General features: G+C 48.0%; 1 protein-coding gene across 1 annotated transcript; it reads left to right on the top strand.

Annotated features, from left to right (window-relative positions):
- Positions 1–6,607: 6,607 nt before the first annotated feature.
- Positions 6,608–25,199, top strand: LOC137366190 (probable G-protein coupled receptor 139). The gene is made up of 2 exons (XM_068028180.1): positions 6,608–6,830; positions 24,301–25,199. Exons 1-2 carry the CDS (start codon positions 6,608–6,610, stop codon positions 25,197–25,199), a joined length of 1,122 nt encoding a protein of 373 aa, XP_067884281.1.
- The last annotated feature ends 1,678 nt before the right edge of the window (positions 25,200–26,877 follow it).

The following is a 26,877-nucleotide window of genomic DNA, read 5'->3' as shown; positions in this document are numbered from 1 at the left end:
AGTGTTGAAGCTGGGTATTAAATATAGGTACAGTGTCAGAGTAATGTGGAATGAGCTCACTGTTTTACCTTCCCTGGCAGTGATCTGAACTGTCGCAAATGTGGGGGTATGCCATTAGGTTACATAGGCCGACCTTTGTATTCTCACTGCCTTGCTTCTGTTTGATGCTGCCATTTTGTGCAATGTGGAGTCACACCGTTCAGCTCATTTTGAGGGAGCATTGCATTGTACCTGCCCTGGGGGAGCTCGATGCTAAAAGCGGGCATAAAGTAGATATATAGTGTTAAGGTAATGTTGAGTGTGCTCTGTTCAGTACCTGCCCTGGGAGAGCTCGATACTGGCACTGCGTATCACGTTCAGGCAGGAACATCGGAACGGGAGAGGGCCATTCAACTCCTGGATACATTACACCACTCATTGAGTTCATGGCTGACTTGTATCCTAACTCCATTCACCTGTCTTGGCTGCATTGTACCCACTACTTTGTTTGGTGAAAATCTATCAGCAGCATATTTATATTATTTCTTGAGCTCGTTTCCACTGCTTTTGTAGGAGACAGTTCCACATTTAAAGCACAATTTGTGTGAAGGACTGTTTCCAATTTCCTCTCCTTCGTTGTATCGCTGTGATTATACGAATATGTCCCCTTATTTTTGACTCTCAGCACAGCTGATTAAAGTTTCTATCTGCATTCTCAATACTTTCAAAGCCCTAAAACCTCACTCAGTTGGCATCACCTTTGCACCTTTGACATTCCAGAGAATACGAGCTGCAAGGCTAATTTCTGTAGACTGGCCGCACAATTTAACCCTTGATGCCCTCATAATATTCGGGGGAATTAGCGTTGCACTCCTGTGATGGTCAATAAACATTTTCTAAGGTGCCCAGGATCTACACACAGGCCTCCAAGTGTGATCTAACCAGTGTTTTGTATTGCTGCAGGAAAATATCCTCACCTTTATATTTTCTTGCCATATGTAAATGTACTAGGGCAGAGAGAATGTAATTTCAAACAACTGACAGGAGGAGTTGGCGCCACAGATACCCCATCCTCAAAGATGGAGGAGCACGGCGCATCAGTTCAAAAGATACGGCTCAAGCATTGGCAACAATCTTCAGTCAGAAATGCCGAGTGGATGATCCTTTTCGGCCTCCTCCTGGAATCTCCAGCAACACAGATGCCAGTTTCACCCAATTCGAGTCACTCCGTGTGACATCAAGAAACGACTGAAGGCATTGGATATTGCAAAGACTATGGACTCTGACAACATTCCAGTAAATGTACTGAAGACCTGTGCTCCAGAACTTGCTTCATCCCGAGCCAAGCTGTTCCAGTACAGCTGCAGTACACTGGCATCGACTCGGCATTTTGGAAAATTACCCAGGTATATTCCTGTGTACAGAAATAAACAGGACAAATCCATGCTGGTCAATTACCACCCTATCAATCTACTGTCGATCATTAGTAAATTGATGGAAGGTGTCATCGAGAGTGCCATCAAGCGGTACTTGCTCAGCAATAAACTGCTCAGTGACACTCAGTTTGGGTTCCACCAGGGTCACTCAGCTCCTAATCTCATTCCAGCCTTGGTTCAAACATGGACAAAAGTGCTGAACTCCAAAGGTGAGGTGAGAGTCACTGACCTTGAAATCAAGACAGCATTTGACCGAGTTGGCATCAAGGAGCCCGAGCAAAACTGGAGCCAATGGGAAAAAGGTAGAAAACTCTCTGCTGGTTGCGGTTGTGGTTGTTGGATGTCAGTCATCTCAGTCACAGGAAATCACTGCAGGAGTTACTCAGGCTAGTGTCTTAGACACAACCATCTTCAGCTGCTTCATCAATGAGCATTCCTCCGTTATAAGGTCAGAAGTGGGGATATTCCTTGATCATTGTGGTATGTTCAGCACCATTCGTGACTCCTCAGTTACTGAAGCAGCTCAAGTCCCGATGCAGCAAGAGCTGGGCAGCATCCAGGTTTTGGTTGATATACAGCAATTAACATTTGCCCCACACAAATGCCAGGCAATGACTATTTCAAACAAGACAGAATCTAACCATCTGCTCTTGATGTTAAATGGTAGGATCAACGCTGAATCCCCCACTATCAACATCCTGGCGATAACCATGGGCCAGAAAGGGAACTGGAGCAGCCACATAAATACTGTGACTGAAAGAAGAGGACAGAGTCTGGGAATTCTGCGGCGACTAACTCACCTCCTGACTCCCCAAAGCAAGTCCATCATCTACAAGGCACAAGTCAGGAGTGTGATGCAAGACTCTCCACTTGCTTGGACGGGTCCAGTTGCAGCAGCACTCAGAAATTTGACACCATCCAGGACATAGAAGCCCGCTTGATTGGCACCCCATTCAACACATTCAACATTTACTCCCTTCAACACTGATGCACAGTGGCAGCAGTGTTTACCATCTGGAAGAAGCATGCAGCAACTTACCAAGGCTCCTTCGGTAGCAGTTTCCACACCTGCGACCTTTACCACATAGAAAGGCAAGGGCAGCAGATGTATGGGGACACCAACACCTGCAAGTTCTCTTCCAAATCACACACAATCCTGACTTGGAACTATATTGCCATTCTTCACTGTCACCAGGTCTAATTCCTGGAATTCCCTTACCAAAAATACTGTGAGCGGATCTAGACCCCACGGACAGCAGATGTTCCTGGAGGCAGCTCACCACAACCTTCTCAAAGCCAGTCAACCATGCTATCTGCATCAAACTTCGCTATTGCTTCATCAACAAAACTCAATCAAGGTTGCCTAACATTATTTGACATTACTACATCCATGCTGCTTGTCATTTTCCAAGCCACACAATTTTTGCCACAGATGATAGAATCTGAATTTTACAGCACGTGTCACCGAGATTAAACTAACAGACCTGTAACTACTGGTTTTAACTCCATCTCTTCTTTTTATGCAACATGCATAGCCAACCAGCTCTCTAAAACCATTCCTTTATCCAAGGTAGAATGACAGGTTCTGTCCAGTGCTTTTGCTATTTGTATCTTTCCTTTCCTAAGCAACCCACATACATCCCATCTGGAGTAATTGGTGTACTGTAGTGAGGTGGAATGAGGCGGATAAGTAGTGGTATTATCACTGCACTAGTAACCCAGAGACACAGTGTGTTGATCTGGAGACATGGGTTCGAATCCCACGACAGCAGAAGGTGGAATTGGATTGTAATTAACAAACCTGGAATTAAAAGCTATTCTAATGATGGCCATGAAACCATTGTCGATTGTTGTGAAAACTCATCTGGTTCACTAACGTCCTTTAGGGAAGGCAATCTGCTGTCCTTACCTGGTCTGGCCTACATGTGAGTCCAGACCCACAGCTGTGTGGTTAAATCTTACATGCCCTCTGAAAAGGTATAGCAAGCCAATCAGTTGTCCCTAACCACTACGAAGACAATAAAAAGGAATGAAATCGGGATGCCCCACCCAGCATCGACCAAGGCACAGGAAACGACAACGGCAAACCCAGCACTGTCGACCTTGCAAAGTCCTCCTTACTAACATCTGGGGGCTTGTGCCAACGTTGCGAGAGCTGTCCCACAGACTAGTCAAACAACAGCCTGACATAGTCATACTCACGGAATCATACCTTACAGACAATGTCCCAGAAACTGCAATCACTGTCCCTGGGGATGCCTTGTCACACCGAAAGGTCAGACCCAGCAGAGGTGGTGGGACTGCGGTCAACAGTAGGGAGGAAGCTGTTCTTGGAGTCCTGAACATCGACTCTGGGCCCCATGAATTCTCATGGCATCAGGTCAAACATGGACAAGGTAACCTCCTACTGATTACCACCTACCGCCATCCCTCAGCTGATGGGTCTGTATTTCTGCATGTTGAACACCACTTGGAGGAGGCACTGAGGGTGGCAAGTGCACAAAATGTACTCTGTGTGGGGGACTTCAATGTCTATCACCAAGTGCAGGACCACTACTGTCCGAGCTGGCCGAGTCCTAAAGGTCATAGCTGCTAAACTGGCTCTGCAGCAGGTGGTGAGGGAACCAACTAAAGGGAAAAACATACTTGACCTTGTCCTCAACAATCTGCCTGCCGCAGATGCTTCTGTTCATGAATGTATTGGTAGGAGTGACCACCGCACAGTCCTTATGAAGACGAAGTCCCGCCTTCACATTGAGGATAGCGCCCATCGTGTTTGTGGCACTATCACCGTGCTAAATGGGATAGATTTCGAACAGATCTAGCAATGCAAAACTGGGCATCCATGAGGAGCTGTGGGCCATTATCAGCAGCTGAATTGTACTCAACGACGATCTGTAACCTCATGGCAAACTGGCATATCCCCCACTCCAGTATTACCATCACGCCAGGAGTACAACACTGGTTCAATGAAGATTGCAGAAGGGCATGCCAGGAGCTGCACCAGACATACCTCAAAATGAGTTGTCAACTGGGTGAATCTACAACACAGGACGATTTGCGTGCCAAACTGCATAAGCATCTTGCAGTAGTCACAGCTCAGCGTTCCCATAATCAAAGGATCAGATCGAAGCTCTGCAGTCCTGCCAGATTCAGCCGTGAATGGTGGTGGACAATTAAACAACTAAATGGAGAAGGTTGCTCCACAAATATCCGCATCCACAATGATGGGGGAGCCCAGAACATCAGTGCGAAAGATAAGGCAGAAGCATTTGCAACAACTTTCAGCCAGAAGTGCCGAGTTGATTACCACCTACAGCATTACAGATGTCAGACTTCAGCCAATTCGATTCACTCCACATGATATCAAGAAATGACTGAAGGCAATGGATACTGCAAAAGGCTATGGGTCCTGACAATTTTCCAGTAATGGTACTGAGGACCTGTGCTCCAGAACTTGTCGCACTCTAGCCAAGCTATTCCAGTGTAGCTACAACACTGGCATCTACGCAGCAATGTGGAAAATTTCCCAGGTATGTCCTGCACACAAAAAGAAGGACAAGTGCAACCGGGCCAATTACCGCCCCATCAGTCTACTCTCAATCATCAGCAAAGTGATGGAAGGTGTCATCTACAGTGCCATCAAGCAGCACTTCCTTAGCAATAACCTACTCAGTGATACACAGTTTGGGTTCTGACAAGGCCACTCAGCACGTGATCTCATTACAGCCTTGGTTCAAACATGGACAAAAGAGCTGAACTCAAGAGGTGAGGTGAGAGTGCCTGCCCTTGATATCCAGGCAGCATTTGACTGAGTATTCCATGAAGGAGCACTAGCTAAACTGGAGTCAATGGAAATCACGGGGAAAAGTCTCTGCTGTTTGGAGTCATTCCTAAAACAAAGAAAAATGGTTGTGGTTGTTGGAGGTCAATCATCTGAGCTCCAGGACATCACTGCAGGAGTTCCTCAGGGTAGTGTCCTGGGCCCAAACATCTTCAGCTGCTTCATCAATGACCTTCTTTCAATCAACGTCAGAAGTCGGGATGTTCGCTGATGATTGCACAATGTTCGGCACCATTCGTGACTCCTTAGATACTGAAACAGTCCGTGTAGAAATGCAGTAAGACTTGGACCCTATCCAGGCTTGGGCTGATAGGTGCCAAGTAACAATTGAGCCACACAAGTGCCAGGCAGTGACCATCTCCAACAAGAGAGAATCTAACCATCTCCCCTTGACATTCGATGGCATTATGATCATGGAATCCCCCACTATCAACATCCCAGGGGCTACCATTGACCAGAAACTGAACTGGAGTAGCCATATAAATTCCGCAGGTGAAAAAGCAGGTCAGAGGCTCGGAATACCGAGGCGAGTAACTCACCTCCTGACTCCCCAAAGCCTGTCCACCATCTACAAGGCACAAGTTAGGAGTGTGAGGGAACGCTCTCCACTTGCCTGGATGGGTGCAGTTCCAACATCACTCAAGAAGCTTGACACCACACAGGACAAAGCAGCCCAATTGATTGGCACCCCATCTACAAACATTCACTCCCTCCACCACAGATGCACAGTGGCAGCAATGTGTACCATCTGCAACATGCAGTGCAGCAACACACCAAGGCTCCTTAGACAGCACCTTCCAAACCCCGACCTCTACCAACTGGAAGGACAAGAGCAGCAGATGCAGGGGAACACCACCACCTGCAAGTTCCCCTCCAAGTCACACGCCATCCTGACGTGGAACTGTATCACCATTCCTTCAGTGTTGCAGGATCAAAATCCTGGAACTCCCTTCCTAAGAGCACTGCGGTGTAACTATCTCACATGGACAGCAGCGGTTCAAGATGGCAGTTAACCACCACCTTCTCAAGGGAAATTAGCGATGGGTAATAAATGCTGGTATAGCCAGTAACGCCCACATCCCATGAATGAATAAACGGTACATAATGCTTTGGATTAAAAGGGGTTAATTGAACCTGTTTGTTCAGTGACTGTGATTAATGTTAGTCTCAATGAACACTAATTGTGTCACTGGAGGATCTTCATCTCATTTCAATAACTGACTGCTTTCAATGTGTCATCCCAAAGTGTCAGCAGGAGCATCACCATCGGTACTAACAAGGATCAGCAGCTCCAGAGAGAGGAGTGGATCGGTCAGAATCTGAGAACATAGATTGGAACGCAACAACAATGGGTCAGAATTTAATAAGAATCGATTCGAATATTACAACAATGAGTCAGAATCTGAGAATAATAAATTGGAATGTTACTACATTGGACAGGAGTTTATCCGATTGGTTTGCCTTTTTTACTGCGCATTATGATTGGATAATATTACCTGATCAGATTTTTTGGGCACTAAAGATAATTCAATTCTTTTACTATGCGATCCTCGCTATTGTTGGTGTCACTGGTAAGTCTCTCTCACCGAATCTAATTATTACAGACTTTATGTCCTTTTAATTTCCTGTCTCATCTTTGCTGTTGTCAGGGTTCCTGTTCAGCCTATGTGTCCAGCTATTCAATGTAGTCGTGCTATTGTTATTTAAGTATTAGCAAGGTGGAAGTCATTGTTTTTAGTCCCCACCACAAACTCTCTTCTCTTTCCACCGACTGCCATGCCCCAGTCACACCTGACACTGAAACAGACTGTTCATTACCTCACTTATGCCTTTGATCCCGAGCTGAGTTCCAATATGTATCCTGTCCTTCACAAATCCAGCCAGCTGTCACCACCGGCATATCTTTCCCTGCCTTAGCAAATCTGCTTCTTAAACTACCATCCATGGCTTTGTTAAATCCAGACCCGACTATTCTAATGCTGCCCTGACAAGACTCCCGGTTGCAAAACTTCATAAACCACAGCCAGTCGGAAACTCTGCTGCACATATCCCAACTTACACCAAATCCCACTCAGCCAACACTCATGTGCTCACTGACCTACATTGGTTGCTGATCTGATAAAAGCACAGTATTAAAATTCTTATTCTTGGGTTAAAATCCCTCCATGACCCCACTCTTCCAAGTAGTTCCACTTCTGTTACCCATATTCCTGCAAAATGTTTCCCTTAAACAATTATCCTATTCACTTTTATAAGTGATTTATTTTCTCCCTCCGTGTCTCTTGTTGACCTTAATTCTGGACTCCGTAGATCCACTGGTGCCAAGGCTATGACGATTATATATTTTTATATTGTGGGGATGCACTGACAGCCACTTATGACTTCTCGTGCATGCTGTTGCATGGTGCACTCGGCGATCTGGCAGCATTGGCACACGTCTTTCAAACCTGGTCTGTGCATGTCCTCTGACCACCTGTGCTACTCACTTTCAGGCAAACATGTTTTCAGCAGCACGGGAACTCGCTCTAGTTTTATTCAAAAGGACCAGTCATCCAAATTGCATGTGAGGGATTTTGAAAGACTTCTGCTAATGTAAAGTTATGGGCGGTGCTATGGATGGTTTTCTGGAGGTTGTGTTGTAAGTTGCTGCAGACATTCAGGGAGGGCAGGAGATTTGGTGACTCAACTCTGGGCGAGGTATGGGGACTATAGTTCCAGTGTCTCTGAGTCTGTAACATGACCAATAAATGGTGCAGAAACTGCAGAGAAGAGAAGCTCTGCAAAGAGAGGGGACAGGTGGAGAGGGGTTGGGGATGTGCCATGCCACCCCGGGATTAGCAGCAACACCTTTCTTTTTTATTTTCTTTTATTCATTCAAGAGATGTTGCATCACACACCAGTAATGGCGCTAGCTGCCTGTGCACAGATGCTGAAGCCATTTTTTAAAAAGCTGCTAGCCCTACCAGCTTATTTAAATATTTAAATACAGAGTTAATAAAAATTAAATAAATTCATTCCCTTTGTCCCTCTCCCAACACCAATGACAACTAAATAAATTATTTACCACTTTTCTCCAAAACGGTTAACCATATAACCTTCCGCCCAACACCCACCACCCCCCCCCCCCACCGCCTCCCCTCCCCCAGCCCCATCATCCGCCAGTATGCACAAACCTGCATCTACAACCCCTCTCATCGTCATACGACATCCATGACGCTAATTTGGCACCGTACCCCCAATTTCACTCTGAGAAATTTGCCTCCTCCCCCCGCCCGACCAATGAGGCACCTCATCCTCTCAGACGGGGATCTAAAGGTGCGGGACTACAGGCCACTGGGCCGGAGATTGAGAGCTCAATCAAGATGAGATATAAGTATACATAAATCAATTAAGTATTTTAGTTTGCATATGCTGATTGTGATCCCTTCACTGAGAGATGGAGAGATGCCACGGAGCCTTACTACAGCTGGGATAATCAGTCTGTGACCAGCTAGCGCCGAGGTCTGTGGTAGGTCTCATCTGGGGTCATCTTCAGGCCCCACCTCATATCCACGCTTTGGATAAGGAAATATAGGACTCCTTGAAATACAGCCGTTGTTTTCAGTTGCTGTTCCAAACTCCATTCTCTAGCTACCGATTCCATCACTCTTCCTGGCATCTGTGTGTGACTGTTCGTAACCTTGGTCTCATATTTGACCCCAAGATGAGTTTAGGACCACATATATGCACAGTCACTAAAATGGCCTATTTCTACCTCTGTAACATCGCCTGACTTCGCCTCTGTGCTCAAAACCTTCATTCATTCCTTCATTCCCTCTCGGCTTGACCATTCCAATGTCCTCCTGCCGATCTCCCACAGTCTACAGCCTGTAAACTGCAGGCCATCCAAAATGTTGCTGCTGACGTGTTAACTCACAGTAACTCCCGTTCCGCTATCACTCCTGTGCTTGCTGACCTACATTGGCCATCGATTAAGAAACACTTTGATTTTAAAATTTGCATCACCATTTTTAAATTCCTCCATAGCTTCACCACTGGATTTTATGGTACCCCCTAAGTGAGGTCAGAGGCGGGACCGACGGGCGATTGTGGTGGAGGGCCGATGGTCACCCCATCATCAAGTGATCTTTCTGGGGACGAGATAGGCCGACGATGACATTACCGCCCAGCGGCCAAATGATGCCCTTTAATGGCCACTAAAGGGCCGCTTTCTGCCATCGCTTGGATCTAACCTATGGAGGGGGTACCTCTGCTATGCGGGGAGGATATCTTGAAAAATGTGGAACCCTCCATCGGGCTTGGGGCCTTTCCCTTTCTATGGGCAAACTGTGGCCAACGAAGGGCCCTGACTGTGAAACAATGAACCTCCCAAGACACCCCCCCACCTGGACTTTAACACCACCAGTTCCCCTCAGCAGGAGCTTCCAGACCTGTACCGTTGACCCCGTCTCAATCACGTGGGTCCACTTTCTAGTGCAGGGCCTGGGTCCATGATCTCTGCAGTGCTGACAGTGGCCAGCCCTCCTGATGACATTGCCTCACTAACATTGAGTTCAGGGTGCAGCTCTGGGCCTGGGTCCAAGACCTCGGCAGTACAGACAGTGACCACCCCTCCCGCTGACCCCACTGCACTCAATTTGGGTCCAGATTCCAGCACTGTGACAGGGTCCAAGACCTCAGCAGGACTGACAGTGACCACTCCTCCTGGTAACTCTGCCTCACTCACCGCAGTCCCAGGTTCCAGCATTGTGACTGGGTCCTAGACCTCTTCTGTACTGACAGTGACTATTCCTCCCGGTGAACGCAATGCACTCACCTTTGGTCCAGGTTACAGTGCTGTGACTGGCACCAAAACCTCAGCAGTACTGATAGTGACAGACCCTCAGGGTGACCCCACTTCACTCACCCTGTGTCCGCTGTGAGGGGGTACAAGGCCACTGCAGTACTGACAGTGACCTCCCATCCTGGTGATGCCAGTACACTCACCTTGGGCCCAGGCTCCAGCACTGTGACTACGTTCAAGACCTCTGCAGTACTGACAGTGACCACTCCTTCCGGTGTACCCACTGCACTCACCTTGGGCCCAGGTGCCAGCACTGTGACTGGGTCCAAGACCTCTGCAACTCTGACAGTGACCACTCCTTCCGGTGTACCCACTGCACTCACCTTTGGCCCAGGTTCCAGCACTGTGACTGGGTCCAAGACCTCTGCAGTACTGACAGTGACCACTCCTTCCGGTGACATTACCATTTCTGTTGAGCTGCTCGCCCTCTGATTGGCCATCAGCTCTAGGAGGCGGGAATGCCATCGTCAAAGGGAAAGGGATTCCAGGCTCAGGTTAGTGAGACAGCGGGCTGAATCCTAAGGTCCCGAAATCAGGAACAGCCTCTGCACGCTGTGAATTGAGTCAATTGCTTCTGGATAGGCGGAAGTACTATTCTTTAAAGCAGCTGCCCACTCAACAAAACCTAAATTGCATATTGTCCGACCCCAACAATGCAAGTTGACACTTTCCCCTCCGCCTGCACTTCTTTATAAATGCACTGTTTCACCTCTCCCACCTTGGTGGCGCCAGTTTTCCCTGGACGGGAAAGTTAAGGCACGTGAGTTCCACCCATCACACTGAACATCTGGAACTGCAGTAATATCGCTACAGTTTTCATTTTAACTCAGTCAAACAAATTATTTAAATATGTGAAGTCGGGTCCTGTCACAGAGCGGTTGAGGGTCCGTCACCAAGGTTCCCCACCACTGTGAATATCGGGCCTGGTAAACCCGGCATTTCCTGGCGGGCTGCTGCCACACTAAACATCCATGCACCCTGCCACGGAGCACAATGTCGATAAAAGAACAAGATCCAAGTCAGAAAATCAACACAGGACTCTCTGATGGACAGGCTGGATGGCACAAAAAGTGAGGCTCCCCTCCTCTCTGGCCCGGTGCTGGGAATCCCGCCTCCTACACATGTCCTTTTCCCATCTCTGTAATCTCCTCCTGCCTCACAATACCATAAGATATCTATTTTCATCTAATGGTGGCCTCTAGTACAACCCTAATTTTAGTTTCTTCGCCATTGGTGGCCACACTTTCAGTTGCCTGGGCCCGAAGATCTGTAATATCTTCTCCAAACCTCTCCAACTCGGTTTCCACATTTAAGCCATTCCTTAAATCCAGCTTTTCTCCATCTTACCTCCAATCTCCTTGTGAGACTTGGCATCTTACTTTTGTTATATAATGCACCTGCGACGCATCTTGGGATCTTTTAATACATTAAGGGTGCAATATAAATGCATATTGTTGTTGCTTCGACACAGTCTACCTCCCCGTCTATGTCCTCTTGAATTCTATTGCCGTCTTCATCGCCCGTCACTATACTTCCACACTTCATGATTTCTGCAAATTTCAACATTGTGGTCTGATATCTGAAGTCTAAGTCATGAATGTATATCAGAAACATCAGTGAACCTGGTACTGAACCCTGGGGAACAGCAAAGGAAACCACCCTCCAGTCTGAAAAACAGCGGTGGTCCTGGTACTGAACCCTCTAGAACAGCACTGTATACCGCCCTCCAATCTGAAAAGCAGCAGCGGTCCTATAATTGAAACATGGGGATCAGCACTGTATACCTTCCCACAATCTGAAAAAAAACAGCAGTGCTCTGAGTGCTGAACCGTGGGGAAAAGCACTAGATACCTCGTTCCAGTCTGAAAAGGACAACATTGATCAAATTACTGAAACCTGGGGAACAGCACTGCATGCCTCCCTCCAGTCTGAAAAACAGCAGTGAATCTAGTACTGAACCCTGGGGACCAGCACTGTATACCTCCCTCCGGTCCGAAAAACAGTAGTGATCCTAGTACTGAATTTTGGGGGACAGGACTGTAAACCTCACTCCAGTCGGAAAAACAGCAGTAATCCTAGTATTGAACCCTGGAGAACAGCACTGTAAACCACCTACCAGTCTGAAAAACAGTAGTGATCCTGGTACTGAATCCTGGCGAATAGCAGTGTATACCTCCTTCCAGTCTGAAAAGCAGTAGTGTTCCTCGTACTGAACCCTGGGGAACAGCACTGTATACTTCCCTCTGGTCTAAAAAACAGTAGTGATCCTGGTACTGAACCCTGGGGAACAGCACTGTATATCTCCTTCCAGCCAGAAAAACAACAGTGCTCCGAGTAGTGAACCCTGGGGAACAGCAGTGTGTACCTCGTTCCAGTCTGAAAAACATTATTGCTCCTAGTACTGAACCCAGGGGAACAGCACTTCATACCCCACTCCAGTCTGCAAAAAACAGCGCTGGTCCCAGCACTGAACACTGGGGAACAGCACTTTACACATCCCTCAGCGTCAGACAAACAGCATTTGTAACAGTATTGAACCCAGGGGAAGAGTGCTGAATTACTCCCTCCAGTCTGAAAAACAGCAGTGATCCGAGTACTGAACCCTGGGGAACAGCACTGTCTACCTAACTCCAGTCTGAAAACCAGCAGTGATCCCAGTACTGAATCCTGCGGAACAGCACTGTATACCTCACTCCAGTCGGAAAAACAGTAGTGATCCGAGTACTGAACCCTGGGGAACAGCACTGTCTACTTCCCTCCGGTCCGAAAAACAGGTGTTATTCTAGTACTGAACCCTGGGGAACAGCACAGCATACCTCACTCCAGTCGGAAAAAACAGTAGTGATCCGAGTACTGAACCCTGGGGAACAGCACTGTAAACGTCCTTCCAGTCTGAAAAACAGTAGTGATCCTAGTACTGAAACCTGGGGAACAGCACTGTAAACGTCCTTCCTGTCTGAAAAACAGGAGTTATCCTAGTACTGAACCCTGGGGAACAGCACTGTAAACGTCCTTCCAGTCTGAAAAACAGTAGTGATCCTAGTACTGAAACCTGGGGAACAGCACTGTAAACCTACTCTCTCTAGTCTGAAAAACAGCAGTGAACATAGTACTAAACCCTGGGGAACAGCACGGTAAACCTCCCTCCAGTCTGAAAAACTGCAGTGATTCTGGTACTGAACCCAGGGGAACAGCACTGCATACCTCACTCCAGTCTGCAATAAATAGCGCTGGTCCTTGGACTGAACCCTGGGGAACAGCATTGTATACCTCCTTCCAGTCTGAAAAACGGTAATGATCCTTGGACTGAACCCTGAGGAACAGCACTGTATACCTCCCTCCAGTCTGAAAAACAGTAGTGATCCTAGTACTGAAACTTGGGGAACAGCACTGCAAACCTCCTTCCAGTCTGAAAAACAGTAGTGATCCTAAAATTGAAACCTGGGGCACAGCACTGTATACCTCACTCCAGTCTGTAAAACAGTAGTTATCCTTGCACTGAACCATGGGGAACAGCACTGTAAGCCTCCTTCCAGTCTGAAAAGCAGCGGTGATCCTTTCATTGAACCCAGGGGAACAGCAGTGTATACCTCGTTCCAGTCTGAAAAACAGGAGTGATCCTAGTACTGAACCCTGGGGAACAGCACTGTATACCTCCCTCCAGTCTGCAAAAAACAGCGCTGGTCCTGATGCTGAACCCTGGGGAACAGCACTGTGTACCTCACTCTAGTCAGAAAAACAGCAGTGATCCAAGCACTGAAACCTTGGGAAAAGCACTGCATACCTCCCTCCAGTCTGAAAAACAGTAGTGATCCTAGTACTGAAACCTTGGGAAAAGCACTGTATACCTCCCTTCAGTCTGAAAAACAGTAGTGATCCTAGTACTGAACCATGGGGAACAGCACTGTTATCCTCCTTCCAGTCCGAAAAGCAGCGGTGATCCTTTCATTGAACCCAGGGGATAAGCACTGTATACCTCCTTCCAGTCTGAAAAACAGTAGTGATCCCAGTACTGAACCCAGGGGAACAGCACTGTATACCTCACTCCAGTCTGCAAAAAACAGCGCTGGTCATTGTACTGAACCCTGGGGAACAGCACTGTATACCTCACTCTCGTCTGAAAAACAGCAGTGATCCAAGTACTGATACCTGGGGAAAAACACTGTATACCTCCCTCCTGTCTGAAAAACAGTCGTGAGCCTAGTACTGAACCCTGGAGAACAGCACTGTCTACCTCCTTCCTGTCTGAAAAACGGTAATGATCCTTGGACTGAACCCTTAGGAACAGCACTCTATACTTCCCTCCAGTCTGAAAAACAGTAGTGATCCTAGTAATGAAACTTGGGGAACAGCACTGTAAACCTCCTTCCAGTCTGAAAAACAGTAGTGATCCTAAAACTGAACCCTGGGGCACAGCACTGTATACCTCACTCCAATCTGTAAAACAGTAGTTATCCTAGCCCTGAACCATGGGGAACAGCACTGTCAGCCTGCTTCCAGTCTGAAAAGCAGCGGTGATCCTTTCATTGAACCTAGGGGATCAGCACTGTTTACCTCACTCCAGTCTGTAAAACAGTAGTTATCCTTGCACTGAACCATGGGGAACAGCACTGTAAGCCTCCTTCCAGTCTGAAAAGCAGCGGTGATCCTTTCATTGAACCCAGGGGATCAGCACTGTTTCCCTCCCTCCAGTCTGAAAAACAGTAGTGATCCTGGTACTGAACCCTGGGGAACAGCACTGTATCCCTGCCTCCGGTCCGAAAAACTGCAGTGATCCCAGTACTGAACCCTGGGGAACCGCACTGTATATGCCTTTCCAGCCTCAAAAACAATAGTGGCCCGAGTACTGAACCTAGGGGAACTGCACTGTATACCTCACACTTGTCTGCAAACAACAGCGCTGGTCCGAATACTGAACGCTGGGGAACAGCACTTTACACCTCCCTCCAGTCTGACAAACAGCAGTGATCCGGGTACTGAAACCTGGGGAACAGCACTGTCTACCTAAACCCAGTCTGAAAAACAGCAGTGATCGTAGTACTGACCCTTGGGGAAAACCATGTACACCTCCCTCTGGTCTGAAAAACAGCGCTGGTCCGAGTACTGAACACTGGTAAACGGCACTGTATACCTCCCTCCAGTCCGAAAAACAGCAGTGATCCTAGTACTGTACCCTGGGGAACAGCAACGTGTACCTCACTCCAGTCTGAAAAACAGCAGTGAACCAAGTACTGAACCTTGGGGAACAGCACTGTAAACCTCCATCCAGTCTGAAAAACTGTATTGAAGCTAGTACTGAACCCTGGGGAACAGCATTGGCTAAACCACCCCAGTCTGAAAACAGTAGTGATCCTAGTACTGAAACCTGGGGAACAGCACTGTATACTTCTCTCCAGTCTGAAAAACTTCAGTGAACATAGTACTGAACCCAGGGGAACAGCACTGTAAACCTCCCTCCAGACTGAAAAACTGCAGTGAAGCTAGTACTGAACCCTTGGGAACAGCACTGTAAACCTCCCTCCAGTCTGAAAATCTGCAGTGAAGCTGGTACTGAACCCTGGGGAACAGCACTGGATAACCCACTCCAGTCTGAAAAACAGTAGTGCTCCTAGTACTGAAAGCTAGGGAACAGAACAGTATACTTCTCTCCGGTCCGAAAAACAGTAGTGATCCCAGTACTCAACCATGGGGAACAGCACTGTATACCTCCCTGGAGTCGTAAAAGCAGCAGGGGTCCATTTATTGAACCATGGGGATCAGCACTGTGTACCTCCCTCCAGTCTGAAAAGAACAGCTGTGATCCTAGTACTGAACCCTGGGGAACAGCACCTTAACCCTCCTTCCAGTCTGAAAACCAGAGGTGATACTGGTACAGAACCCTCTATAACAACACTGTATACCACCCTCCAGTCTGAAAAGCACCAGTTGTCCTATTATTGAACCCAGGGGATCAGCACTGTATACATTCCCGCAATCTAGAAAAAACAGCAGTGATTCTAGCACTGAACCCTGGGGAACAGCACTGGATAACCCACTCCAGTCTGAAAAACAGCAGTGATCCTAGTACTGAAAGCTAGGGAACAGAACAGTATACTTCTCTCCGGTCGGAAAAACAGTAGTGATCCCAGTACTCAACCATGGGGAACAGCACTGTATACCTCCCTGGAGTCGTAAAAGCAGCAGTGGTCCATTTATTGAACCATGGGGATCAGCACTGTGTACCTCCCTCCAGTCTGAAAAGAACAACTGTGATCCTAGTACTGAACCCTGGGGAACAGCACCGTAACCCTCCTTCCAGTCTGAAAACCAGAGGTGATACTGGTACAGAACCCTCTATAACAACACTGTATACCACCCTCCAGTCTGAAAAGCACCAGTTGTCCTATTATTGAACCCAGGGGATCAGCACTGTATACATTCCCGCAATCTAGAAAAAACAGCAGTGATTCTAGCACTGAACCCTGGGGAACAGCACTGTATACCTCCTTCCAGTCTGAAAAACAGCAGTGATCCAAGTACTGAACCCAGGGGATCAGCATTGTATACCTCACTCTAGTCTGAAAAACAGCAGTGATCCAAGTACTGAACCCTGGGGAACAGCACTATATACCTCCTTCCAGTCTGAAAAACGGTAATGATCCTTGTACTGAACCCTGGGGCACAGCCCTGTATACCTCCTTCCAGTCTGAAAAACGGTAATGATCCTTGTACTGAACCCTGGGGCACAGCCCTGTATACATCACTCCAGTCTGTAAAACAGTAGTTATCCTAGCACTGAACCATGGGGAACAGCACTGTAAGCCTCCTCCCAGTCTGAAAAGCAGCGGTGATCCTTTCATTGAACCCAGGGGAACAGCAGTGTATACCTCGTTCCAGTCTGAAAAACAGGAGTGATCCTAGTACTGAACCATGGGGAACAGCACTGTATACTTCTCTAAGGTCCGAAAAACAGTAGTGATCCTAGTACTGAACCCTGGGGAACAGCACTGTATACCTCTCTGGAGTCGGTACAGCAGCATTGCTCCATTTGTCGAACCATGGGGATCAGCACTGTATACCTCCCTCCAGTCTGAAAAGAAAAGCAGTGATCCTAGTACTGAACCCTGGGGAACAGCACCGTAAACCTCCTTCAAGTCTGAAAACCAGAGGTGATACTGGTACAGATCCTCTAGAACAACACTGTTTACCGCTCTCCAGTCTGAAAAGCAGCAGCTGTCCTATTATTGAACCCAGGGGATCAGCACTGTATACCTTCCCGCAATCTAGAAAAAGCAGCAGGGCTCCGAGTGCTGAACACTGGGGAACGGCACTGGATAACTCCCTCCAGTCTGAAAAACAGCAGTGATTCAAGTACTGAACCCTGGGGAACAGCACTGCATACCTCACTCCAGTCTGGAAAAAAACAGCGCTGTTCCTGGTGCTGAACCCTGGGGAACAGCACTGTATACCTCCCTCCTGTCTGAAAAACAGTCGTGATCCTTGTACTGAACCCTGAGGAACAGCACTGTATACCTCCCTCCTGTCTGAAAAACAGTAGTGATCCAAGTACTGAAACCTTGGGAACAGCACTGTGTACCTCCCTTCAGTCTGAAAAACAGTAATGATCCTTGTACTGAACCCTGAGGAACAGCACTGTATACCTCCCTCCTGTCTGAAAAACAGTAGTGATCCTAGTACTGAACCATGGGGAACAGCACTGAAATCCTCCTACCAGTCTGAAAAGCAGCGGTGATCCTTTCACTGAAACCAGGGGATCAGCACTGTATACCTCCCTCCAGTCTGAAATACAGTCGTGATCCTAGTGCTGAACCCTGGGGAACAGCACTGTATACCTCCTTCCAGTCTGAAAAACGGTAATGATCCTTTGACTGAACCCTGAGGAACAGCACTGGAAACCTCCTTCCAGTCTGAAAAACAGTAGTGATCCTAAAACTGAACCCTGGGGAACAGCACTGTATACCTCACTCCATTCTGTAAAACAGTAATGATCCTTGTACTGAACCATGGGGAACAGCACTGTAATCCTCCTACCAGTCTGAAAAGCAGCGGTGATCCTTTCATTGAACCCAGGGGATAAGCACTGCATACCTCCTTCCAGTCTGACAAACAGCAGTGATCCAAGTACTGAAACCTTGGGAACAGCACTGGATACCTCCCTTCAGTCTGTAAAACAGTAATGATCCTTGTACTGAACCATGGGGAACAGCACTGTATACCTCCCTCCAGTCTGAAAAACAGTTGTGATCCTAGTACTGAACCCTGGGGAACAGCACTGTATACCTCCCTCCAGTCTGAAAAACAGTAGTGATCCTTGTACTGAACCCTGAGGAACAGCACTGTATACCTCCCTCCTGTCTGAAAAACAGTAGTGATCCAAGTACTGAAACCTTGGGAACAGCACTGTGTACCTCCCTTCAGTCTGAAAAACAGTAGTGATCCTAGTACTGAACCATGGGGAACAGCACTGAAATCCTCCTACCAGTCTGAAAAGCAGCGGTGATCCTTTCATTGAAACCAGGGGATCAGCACTGTATACCTCCCTCCAGTCTGAAATACAGTCGTGATCCTAGTGCTGAACCCTGGGGAACAGCACTGTATACCTCCTTCCAGTCTGAAAAACGGTAATGATCCTTTGACTGAACCCTGAGGAACAGCACTGGAAACCTCCTTCCAGTCTGAAAAACAGTAGTGATCCTAAAACTGAACCCTGGGGAACAGCACTGTATACCTCACTCCATTCTGTAAAACAGTAATGATCCTTGTACTGAACCATGGGGAACAGCACTGTAATCCTCCTACCAGTCTGAAAAGCAGCGGTGATCCTTTCATTGAACCCAGGGGATAAGCACTGCATACCTCCTTCCAGTCTGAAAAACAGCAGTGATCCAAGTACTGAAACCTTGGGAACAGCACTGGATACCTCCCTTCAGTCTGTAAAACAGTAATGATCCTTGTACTGAACCATGGGGAACAGCACTGTATACCTCCCTCCAGTCTGAAAAACAGTTGTGATCCTAGTACTGAACCCTGGGGAACAGCACTGTATACCTCCCGCCAGTCTGAAAAACAGTTGTGATCCTAGTACTGAACCCTGGGGAACAGCACTGTATACTTCCTTCCAGTCTGAAAAACGGTAATGATCCTTGGACTGAACCCTGAGGAACAGCACTGTATACCTCCCTCCAGTCTGAAAAACAGTAGTGATCCTCGTACTGAAACTTGGGGAACAGCACTGTAAACCTCCTTCCAGTCTGAAAAACAGTAGTGATCCTAAAACTGAACTCTGGGGCACAGCACTGGATAACTCCCTCCAGTCTGAAAAACAGCAGTGGTCATATTACTGAAACCTGGGGAACAGCACTGTGTACCTCCCTCCAGTCTGAAATACAGCAGTGATCCTAGTACTGAACCCTGGGGAACAGCACTGTATACCTCACTCCAGTCTGAAATACAGCAGTGATCCTAGTACTGAACCCTGGGGAACAGCACTGCATACCTCACTCCAGTCTGAAAAACAGCAGTGATTCTAGTACTGAACCCTGAGGAACAGCACTGCATACCTCACTCCAGTCTGAAAAACAACAGTGAACCGAATACTGAACCCTGAGGAAGAGCACTGTATACCTCACTCCCGTCCGAAAAACAGACTTGATCCTGGTACTGAACCCTGGGGAAGAGCACTGTATACTTCCCTGAGTCGGAAAAGCAGCAGTGGTCCATTTATTGAACCATGGGGATCAGCACTGCATACCTCCCTCCAGTCTGAAAAGAACAGCAGTGCTCCGAGTACTGAACCCTGGGGAACAGCACAGTAAACCTCCTTCCAATCTGAAAAAACTGCGGTGATACTGGTGCAGAACCCTCTAGAACAACACTGTATACCGCCCTCCAGTCTGAAAAGCAGCAGCTGTCCTATTATTGAACCCTCGGGATCAGCACTGTATACCTTCCCCAATCTAGAAAAAACAGCAGTGCTCCTAGATAATGTAGTCAGCGTGACTAAGGGGAAGAATAGGCAGGGAGCAGATGATGAACGCAAAGGGAGTGGTGGTCTGAGGTGCATTTGTTTTAATGCAAGAAGTGTAGTAGGTAAGGCAGATGAACTTAGGGCTTGGATTAGTACCTGGGAGTATGATGTTATTGCTATTACTGAGACTTGGTTGAGGGAAGGGCATGATTGGCAACTAAATATCCCAGGGTATCGATGCTTCAGGCGGGATAGAGAGGGAGGTAAAAGGGGTGAAGGAGTTGCATTACTAGTCAAAGAGGATATCACAGCTGTGCTGAAGGAGGGCACTATGGAGGACTCGAGCAGTGAGGCAATATGGGCAGAACTCAGAAATAGGAAGGGTGCGGTAGCAATGTTGGGGCTGTACGACAGACCACCCAACAGCGAGCGTGAGATAGAGGTACAAATATGTAAACAGATTATGGAAAGATTCAGGAGCAACAGGGTGGTGGTGATAGGAGATTTTAATTTTCCCAACATTGACTGGGATTCACTTAGTGTTAGAGGTCCAGATGGAGCAGAATTTGTCAGGAGCATCCAGGAGGGTTTTCTAGAGCAGTATGTAAATAGTCCAACTCGGGAGGGGGCCATGCTGGACCTGGCGTTGGGGAAGGAGCCCGTCCAGGTGGTTGAAGTTTCAGTAGGCGACTACTTTGGGATTAGTGATCACATTTCCGTAAGCTTAAAAATACTCATGGACAAAGACGAGAGTGGTCCAAAAGGAAGAGTGCTAAATTGGGGGAAGGCCAACTATACCAAAATTCGGCAGGAGCTGGCGAATGTAGATTAGGAGCAGCTGTTTGAAGGGAAATCCACATTTGATATGTGGCAGGCTTTTAAAGCGAGGTTGATTAGCGTGCAGGAGAGACATGTTCCTGTGAAAATGAGGGATAGAAATGGCAAGATCAGGGAACGATGGATGACAGGTGAAATTGTGAGACTAGCTAAGAGGAAAACGGAAGCATACATAAGGTCTAGGCGGCTGAAGAAAGACGAAGCTTTGAAAGAATATCGGGAATGAAGGACCAATCTGAAACGAGGAATTAAGAGGGCGAAAAGGGGTCATGAAATATCTTTAGCAAACAGGGTTAAGGAAAATCCCAAAGCCTTTTATTCATATATAAGGAGCAAGAGGGTAACTAGAGAAAGGATTGGCCCACTCAAGGACAAAGGAGGAAAGTTATGCGTGGAGTCAGAGAAAATGGGTGAGATTCTAAACGAGTATTTTGCATCGGTATTCACCGAGGAGAGGGACATGAAGAATGCTGAGGTTAGGAACAGATGTTTGCTTACTCTAGGTCAAGTCGGCATAAGGAGGGAGGAAGTGCTGTATATTCTAAAAGACATTAAGGTGGACAAGTCCCCAGGTCCAGATGGGATCTATCCCAGGTTACTGAGGGAAGTGAGAGAGGAAATAGCTGGGGCCTTAACAGATATCTTTGCAGCATCCTTAAACATGGGTGAGGTCCCGGAGGACTGGAGAATTATTAATGTTGTCCCCTTGTTTACGAAGGGTAGCAGGGATAATCCAGGTAATTATAGACCGGTGAGCCTGACGTCAGTGGTAGGGAAGCTGCTGGAGAAGTTACTGAGGGATAGGATCTATTCCCATTTGGAAGGAAGTGGACTTATCAGTGATAGGCAACATGGTTTTGTGCAGGGAATTTCATGTCTTACCAACTTAATAGAATTCTTTCAGGAGGTGACAAAGTTGATTGATGAGGGAAGGGCTGTAGATGTCATATGCATGGACTTCAGTTAGGCGTTTGATAATGTTCCCCATGGTCGGCTGATGGAGAAAGTGAAGGCGCATGGGGTCCAAGATGTACTAGCTAGATGGATAAAGAACTGGCTGGGCAACAGGAGACAGAAAGTAGCAGTGGAAGGGAGTTTCTCAAAATGGAGACGTGTGACCAGTATTGTTCCACAGGGATCCGTGCTGGGACCACTGTTGTTTCTGATTTACATAATTGATATGGAGGAAAGTATAGGTGGTCTGATTAGTAAGTTTGCAGACGACACTAAGATTGGTGGAGTAGCAGATAGTGAGGGGGACTGTCAGAGAATACAGCAGAATATAGATAGACTGGAGAGTTGGGCAGAGAAATGGCAGATGGAGTTCAATCAGGGAAAATGCGAGGTGATGCATTTTGGAAGATCCAATTCAAGAGTGAACTATACAGTAAATGGAAAAGTCCTGGGGAAAATTGATGGACCGACAGATTTGGGTGTTCAGGTCCATTGTTCCCTGAAGGTGGCAAAGCAGGTCAATGGAGTGGTCAATAAGGCATACGGCATGCTTTCCTTCATCGGACGGGGTATTGATTACAAGGGTTAGCAGGTCATGTTACAGTTGTATAAGACTTTAGTTCGGCCACATTTGGAATACCGCGTGCAGTTCTGGTCGCCACATTAACAAAAGGATGTGGATGCTTTGGAGAGGGTGCAGAGGAGGTTCACCAGGATGTTGCCTGGTATGGAGGGCGCTAGCTATGAAGAGAGGTTGAGTAGATTAGGATTATTTTCATTGGAAAGACGGAGGTTGAGGGGGGACCTGATTGAGGTGCACAAAATCATGAGAGGTATAGACAGGTTGCATAGCAAGAAGCTTTTTCCCAGAGTGGGGGATTCAATTACTAGGGGTCACGAGTTCAAAGTGATAGGGGAAATGTTTAGGGGGATATGCATGGAAAGTTCTTTACGCAGAGGGTGGTGGGTGCCTGGAATGCATTGCCAGTGGAGGTGGTAGACGCGGGCACGATAGCGTCTTTTAAGATGTATCTAGACAGATACTTAAATGGGCAGGAAGTAGAGAGATACAGACCCTTAGAAAATAGGCTTCATGTTTGGATAGAGGATCTGGATCGGCGCAGGTTTGGAGGGCCGAAGGGCCTGATCCTGTGCTGTAATTTTTCTTTGTTCTTTGTTCTTTCTTTCTTTTCTTAGTACTGAACCCTGGGGAACAGTACATTTTCGCCCACAAACTGGAAAACTGCAGTGGACCTAATACTGAACCCTGGGGAAGAGCACTGTATTCCTCACTCCAGTCCGAAAAACGATATTGATCCTAGTACTGAACCCTGGGGAACAGCAGTGTCTACCTGACTCCAGTCTGAAAAAAACAGCAGTGTTCCAAACTCTGAACTCTGGGGAGCAACAAGGTATACCTCCCTCCAGTCTGAATAAAAAACAGCAGGGTTCCTTGTACTGAACAATGGGTGTTAGCACTGTATACCACACCCCAGACAGAAAAACAGCAGTGATCCTAGTACTGAATACTGGGTAACAGCACTGCATACTTCCCTCTAATCAGAAAAAAACGGCACTGATCCTTGTACTGAACCCTGGGGAACAGCACTGAATACCCCACTCCAGTCTGAAAAAAAGCCCAGCAGTGCTCCTAAGACTGTACCCTGGGGAACAACAATGTACAACTCCCTCCATTCTGGAAAAATAGAGCAGTGTTCCTCGTACTGAACCCTGGGGAACAGCACTATATACCACACTCTAGTCAAAAACAGGAGTGGGCCAGGTACTGAAACCTGGGAAACAGCACTTTATACCTCTCTCCAGTCTGAAAAACAGCAGTGGTACCAGTATTGAGGGCTGGGAAACAGTACTATATCCCGCACTCCAGTCTGAAAAACAGCAGTGTTCCAAGGACTGAAACCTGAGGAACAGCACTTTATACCGATTATTGCTTTGAAATGATTGAATTCCGTGCTGCCTGTCACAAGTGAGGGAATCTCTCAGTCAGTCCAACATCGAACTTTTTATACAAGAGCAAAGTGCTGCAGCTGCTGCAAATCTGAAATAAAAACAGAAAAAGCTGGAAATAGTCAGCAGGTCTGGAAGCATCTCTGGAGAGAGAAACCGAGATAATATTTCATTTAAGTGACCCTTAATCAGAACTGGGACAGATTAGATATGGAACAATTTTTAAACTAAACAGCGAAAGGAGGGAGAGGGAGGATTATGTTTAACAATTTCGGTATCATCCTTTTGTTATTTAATCTCTCCTGCCTTCCACCAATTCGTAGACCATCCCGTTTGTTCTTTCACTCTCAATCATTTTAATACATCACTGGATACAGGAACACATTTGTTAAACTCAATAAGTCCTCAATCGAACTGCTAACTTTGCTCCAGCCTGATGTATAGTTTCTCTGTTTATTTCCCTTCCTCACAGTTAACTTGCTGACGATTGGGATCCTGTCTCGGGGAAAGTGCGGTCTCTCCAAATGTGTCAGTTGTTACCTGGTGGCCATGTCAGCGGCGGATCTACTGGTCATTATCCTGGACCTGATATTGAGGCACATTCCGATTGTTTATTGGGAACAGTTTCAGTTCCTGCGGTCCATCGACGTGTGTAATTTCCACGCCGTCCTGCTTTTTGCAGCCACAGACTGTTCTGTCTGGTTCACCGTCACTTTCACCTTTGATCGATTTGTGGCCATTTGTTGCCAGAAGCTGAGAAGTAGATATTGCAGTGAGAAAATGGCGTCTGTGGTACTTGGAGCAGTGACTGTTCTGAGCTGTTTAAAGAACATCATCTGGTATTTTATGTTAACAGGTCTATATAGTCTGCTTAACATACCTTGGTTTTGTGATGCGACACCGGATGTTCTGCTCTCTCGGGTCTGGGGAACAATCGAGTTGCTACACCACATTCTAACTCCGGGGCTCCCATTTGTGCTGATCCTGCTGCTCAATGCTCTCACCGTCAGACACATTTCAGTGAGCAGCAGAAGTCGCAGGAGACTCCGAGATCACAGCAGTGGGAAGAGTCGCAGAGATCCAGAGATGGAGAGTCGAAGGAAATCCATCATTTTACTGTTAGTTATCTCGTTGAATTTCATCCTGTTATGGGCAGCGTTAATGGTGTATTCAATATGGTTCCGGATGTGGTTTTTGGACGCTACGTTTGCTTATCCACATGTTTTCCTGCAGGAATTGGGCTTCATGCTGCAGCTCCTGAGTTGCTGCACAAACACTACGATTTATGCCGAGACCCAAACTCGGTTCAAAGAGCAGTTGAAGAATGTGCTGAAATGTCCCTTTACTGCAATTGTTCAATTCATTGGATGATGAGAGAAACTGATTGACCATTTCCAGCAGCCGGGGGGGGGGCGGTGAGGGGGGGGGGGGAGGCAGTCGCTGTAGTGACGGGAGAGTCCGGCTGGGCCTGTCGTGATGGCGAAAGGCGGTGGCTGAACCTGTAGATCTGATGCCACAGGGATTGGGGCCTGGCTTGTTGCTATGGTGACAAAGCAGCGCGGGGCCTATCACGATTGTGACAAAGCAGGACGGGCCTATCACTGTGGTGAACAAGAGGGGCGAGGCCTATCGCTATGGTGACAAAGCGGGGCGGGGCCTATCATTGTGGTGACAAAGCAGCATGGGCCAATCACTGTGGTGAACAAGAGGGGCGGGGCCTATCGCTACGATGACTGCTGCTGGTGGGGCCTGAGCCCATTCGCAAAGTTGAGTGTTCGCTATTTTGGTAGGGAGGTGAGTGTCGGGCCTCATTCACATGGGGACGGGCAGAGGGGGCGAGTGCGGTTCACCGTGGTTATCGGATATGGGGTTGGAGCCTGTTCCCATGGTGACACCACAATGGAAAGATCGCGGTGTCTGACCACTGGCGGCCCCGCCCACCACGATCAGCATCAGCAGCGGCCCCGCCCATCGCCCTCAGCATTGGCAGCGGCCCCACCCACCACCCTCAGCATCGGCAGCGGCCCCACCCACCACCCTCAGTAGAAGCGGCAGCCCCGCGCAGCACGCTCAGCATCGGCAGCAGCCCCACCCTCCAACCTCAGCATAAGCAGCAGCCCCACCCACCACCCTCAGTATCGGCAGCAGCCCCACCCACCACCCTCAGCATCGGCAGCGGCCCTGCCCACCACCCTCACCATCAGCAACGGCCCTGCCCACCACCCTCACCATCTTCAACAGCCCTGCCCACCACCCTCACCAACAGCAACGGCCCTGCCCACCACCCTCACCATCAGCAACGGCCCTGCCCACCACCCTCACCAAGAGCAACGGCCCTGCCCACCACTCTCACCAACAACAACGGCCCTGCCCACCACTCTCACCATCAGCAACGGCCCTGCCCACCACCCTCACCAACAGAAACGGGCCCCGCCCACTACCCTCATCAACAGCAACGACCCCGCCCACTACCCTCACCAACAGCAACGGCCGCGCCCACCACCCTCAGCAACAGCAACGGCCCCGCCCACCGCCCTCACCAACAGCAACGGCCCTGCCCACCACCCTCAGCATCAGCAGCGGCCCCGCACAGCACCCTCAGCAGAGTCAGCAGCGGCACTGCACTCCACCCTCAGCATGAGCAACGGCCCCCCCCCCCCACCACCCTCAGCATGAGGAGCGGCGCCGCGAACCACCTTACGTGAGCCTTACGTCAGTGGCAGGGAAACTATTAGAGAGGATTCTTCGGGGCAGGATTTATCCCATTTGGAAAAAAACGAACTTATTTGCGAGAGACAGCATGGTTTTGTGAAGGGGAGGTCGTGTCTTACTAATTTGATTGAGTTTTCTGAGGAAGTGACGAAGATTATTGATGAAGGAAGGGAAGTGGATGTTGTCTATATGGACTTTAGTAAAGCCTTTGACAAGGTCCCTCATGGCAGACTGGTACAAAAGGTGAAGTCACATGGGATCAGAGGTGAGCTGGCAAGAAGGATACAGAACTGGCTCAGAAGGCAGAGGGTGACAGTGGAAGGGTGTTTATCTGAAT

Source organism: Heterodontus francisci, unplaced genomic scaffold (assembly GCF_036365525.1).
Source record: "Heterodontus francisci isolate sHetFra1 unplaced genomic scaffold, sHetFra1.hap1 HAP1_SCAFFOLD_319, whole genome shotgun sequence".
Lineage (NCBI taxonomy): Eukaryota > Metazoa > Chordata > Chondrichthyes > Heterodontiformes > Heterodontidae > Heterodontus > Heterodontus francisci.
This window is presented reverse-complemented; position numbering and strand designations above follow the sequence as displayed.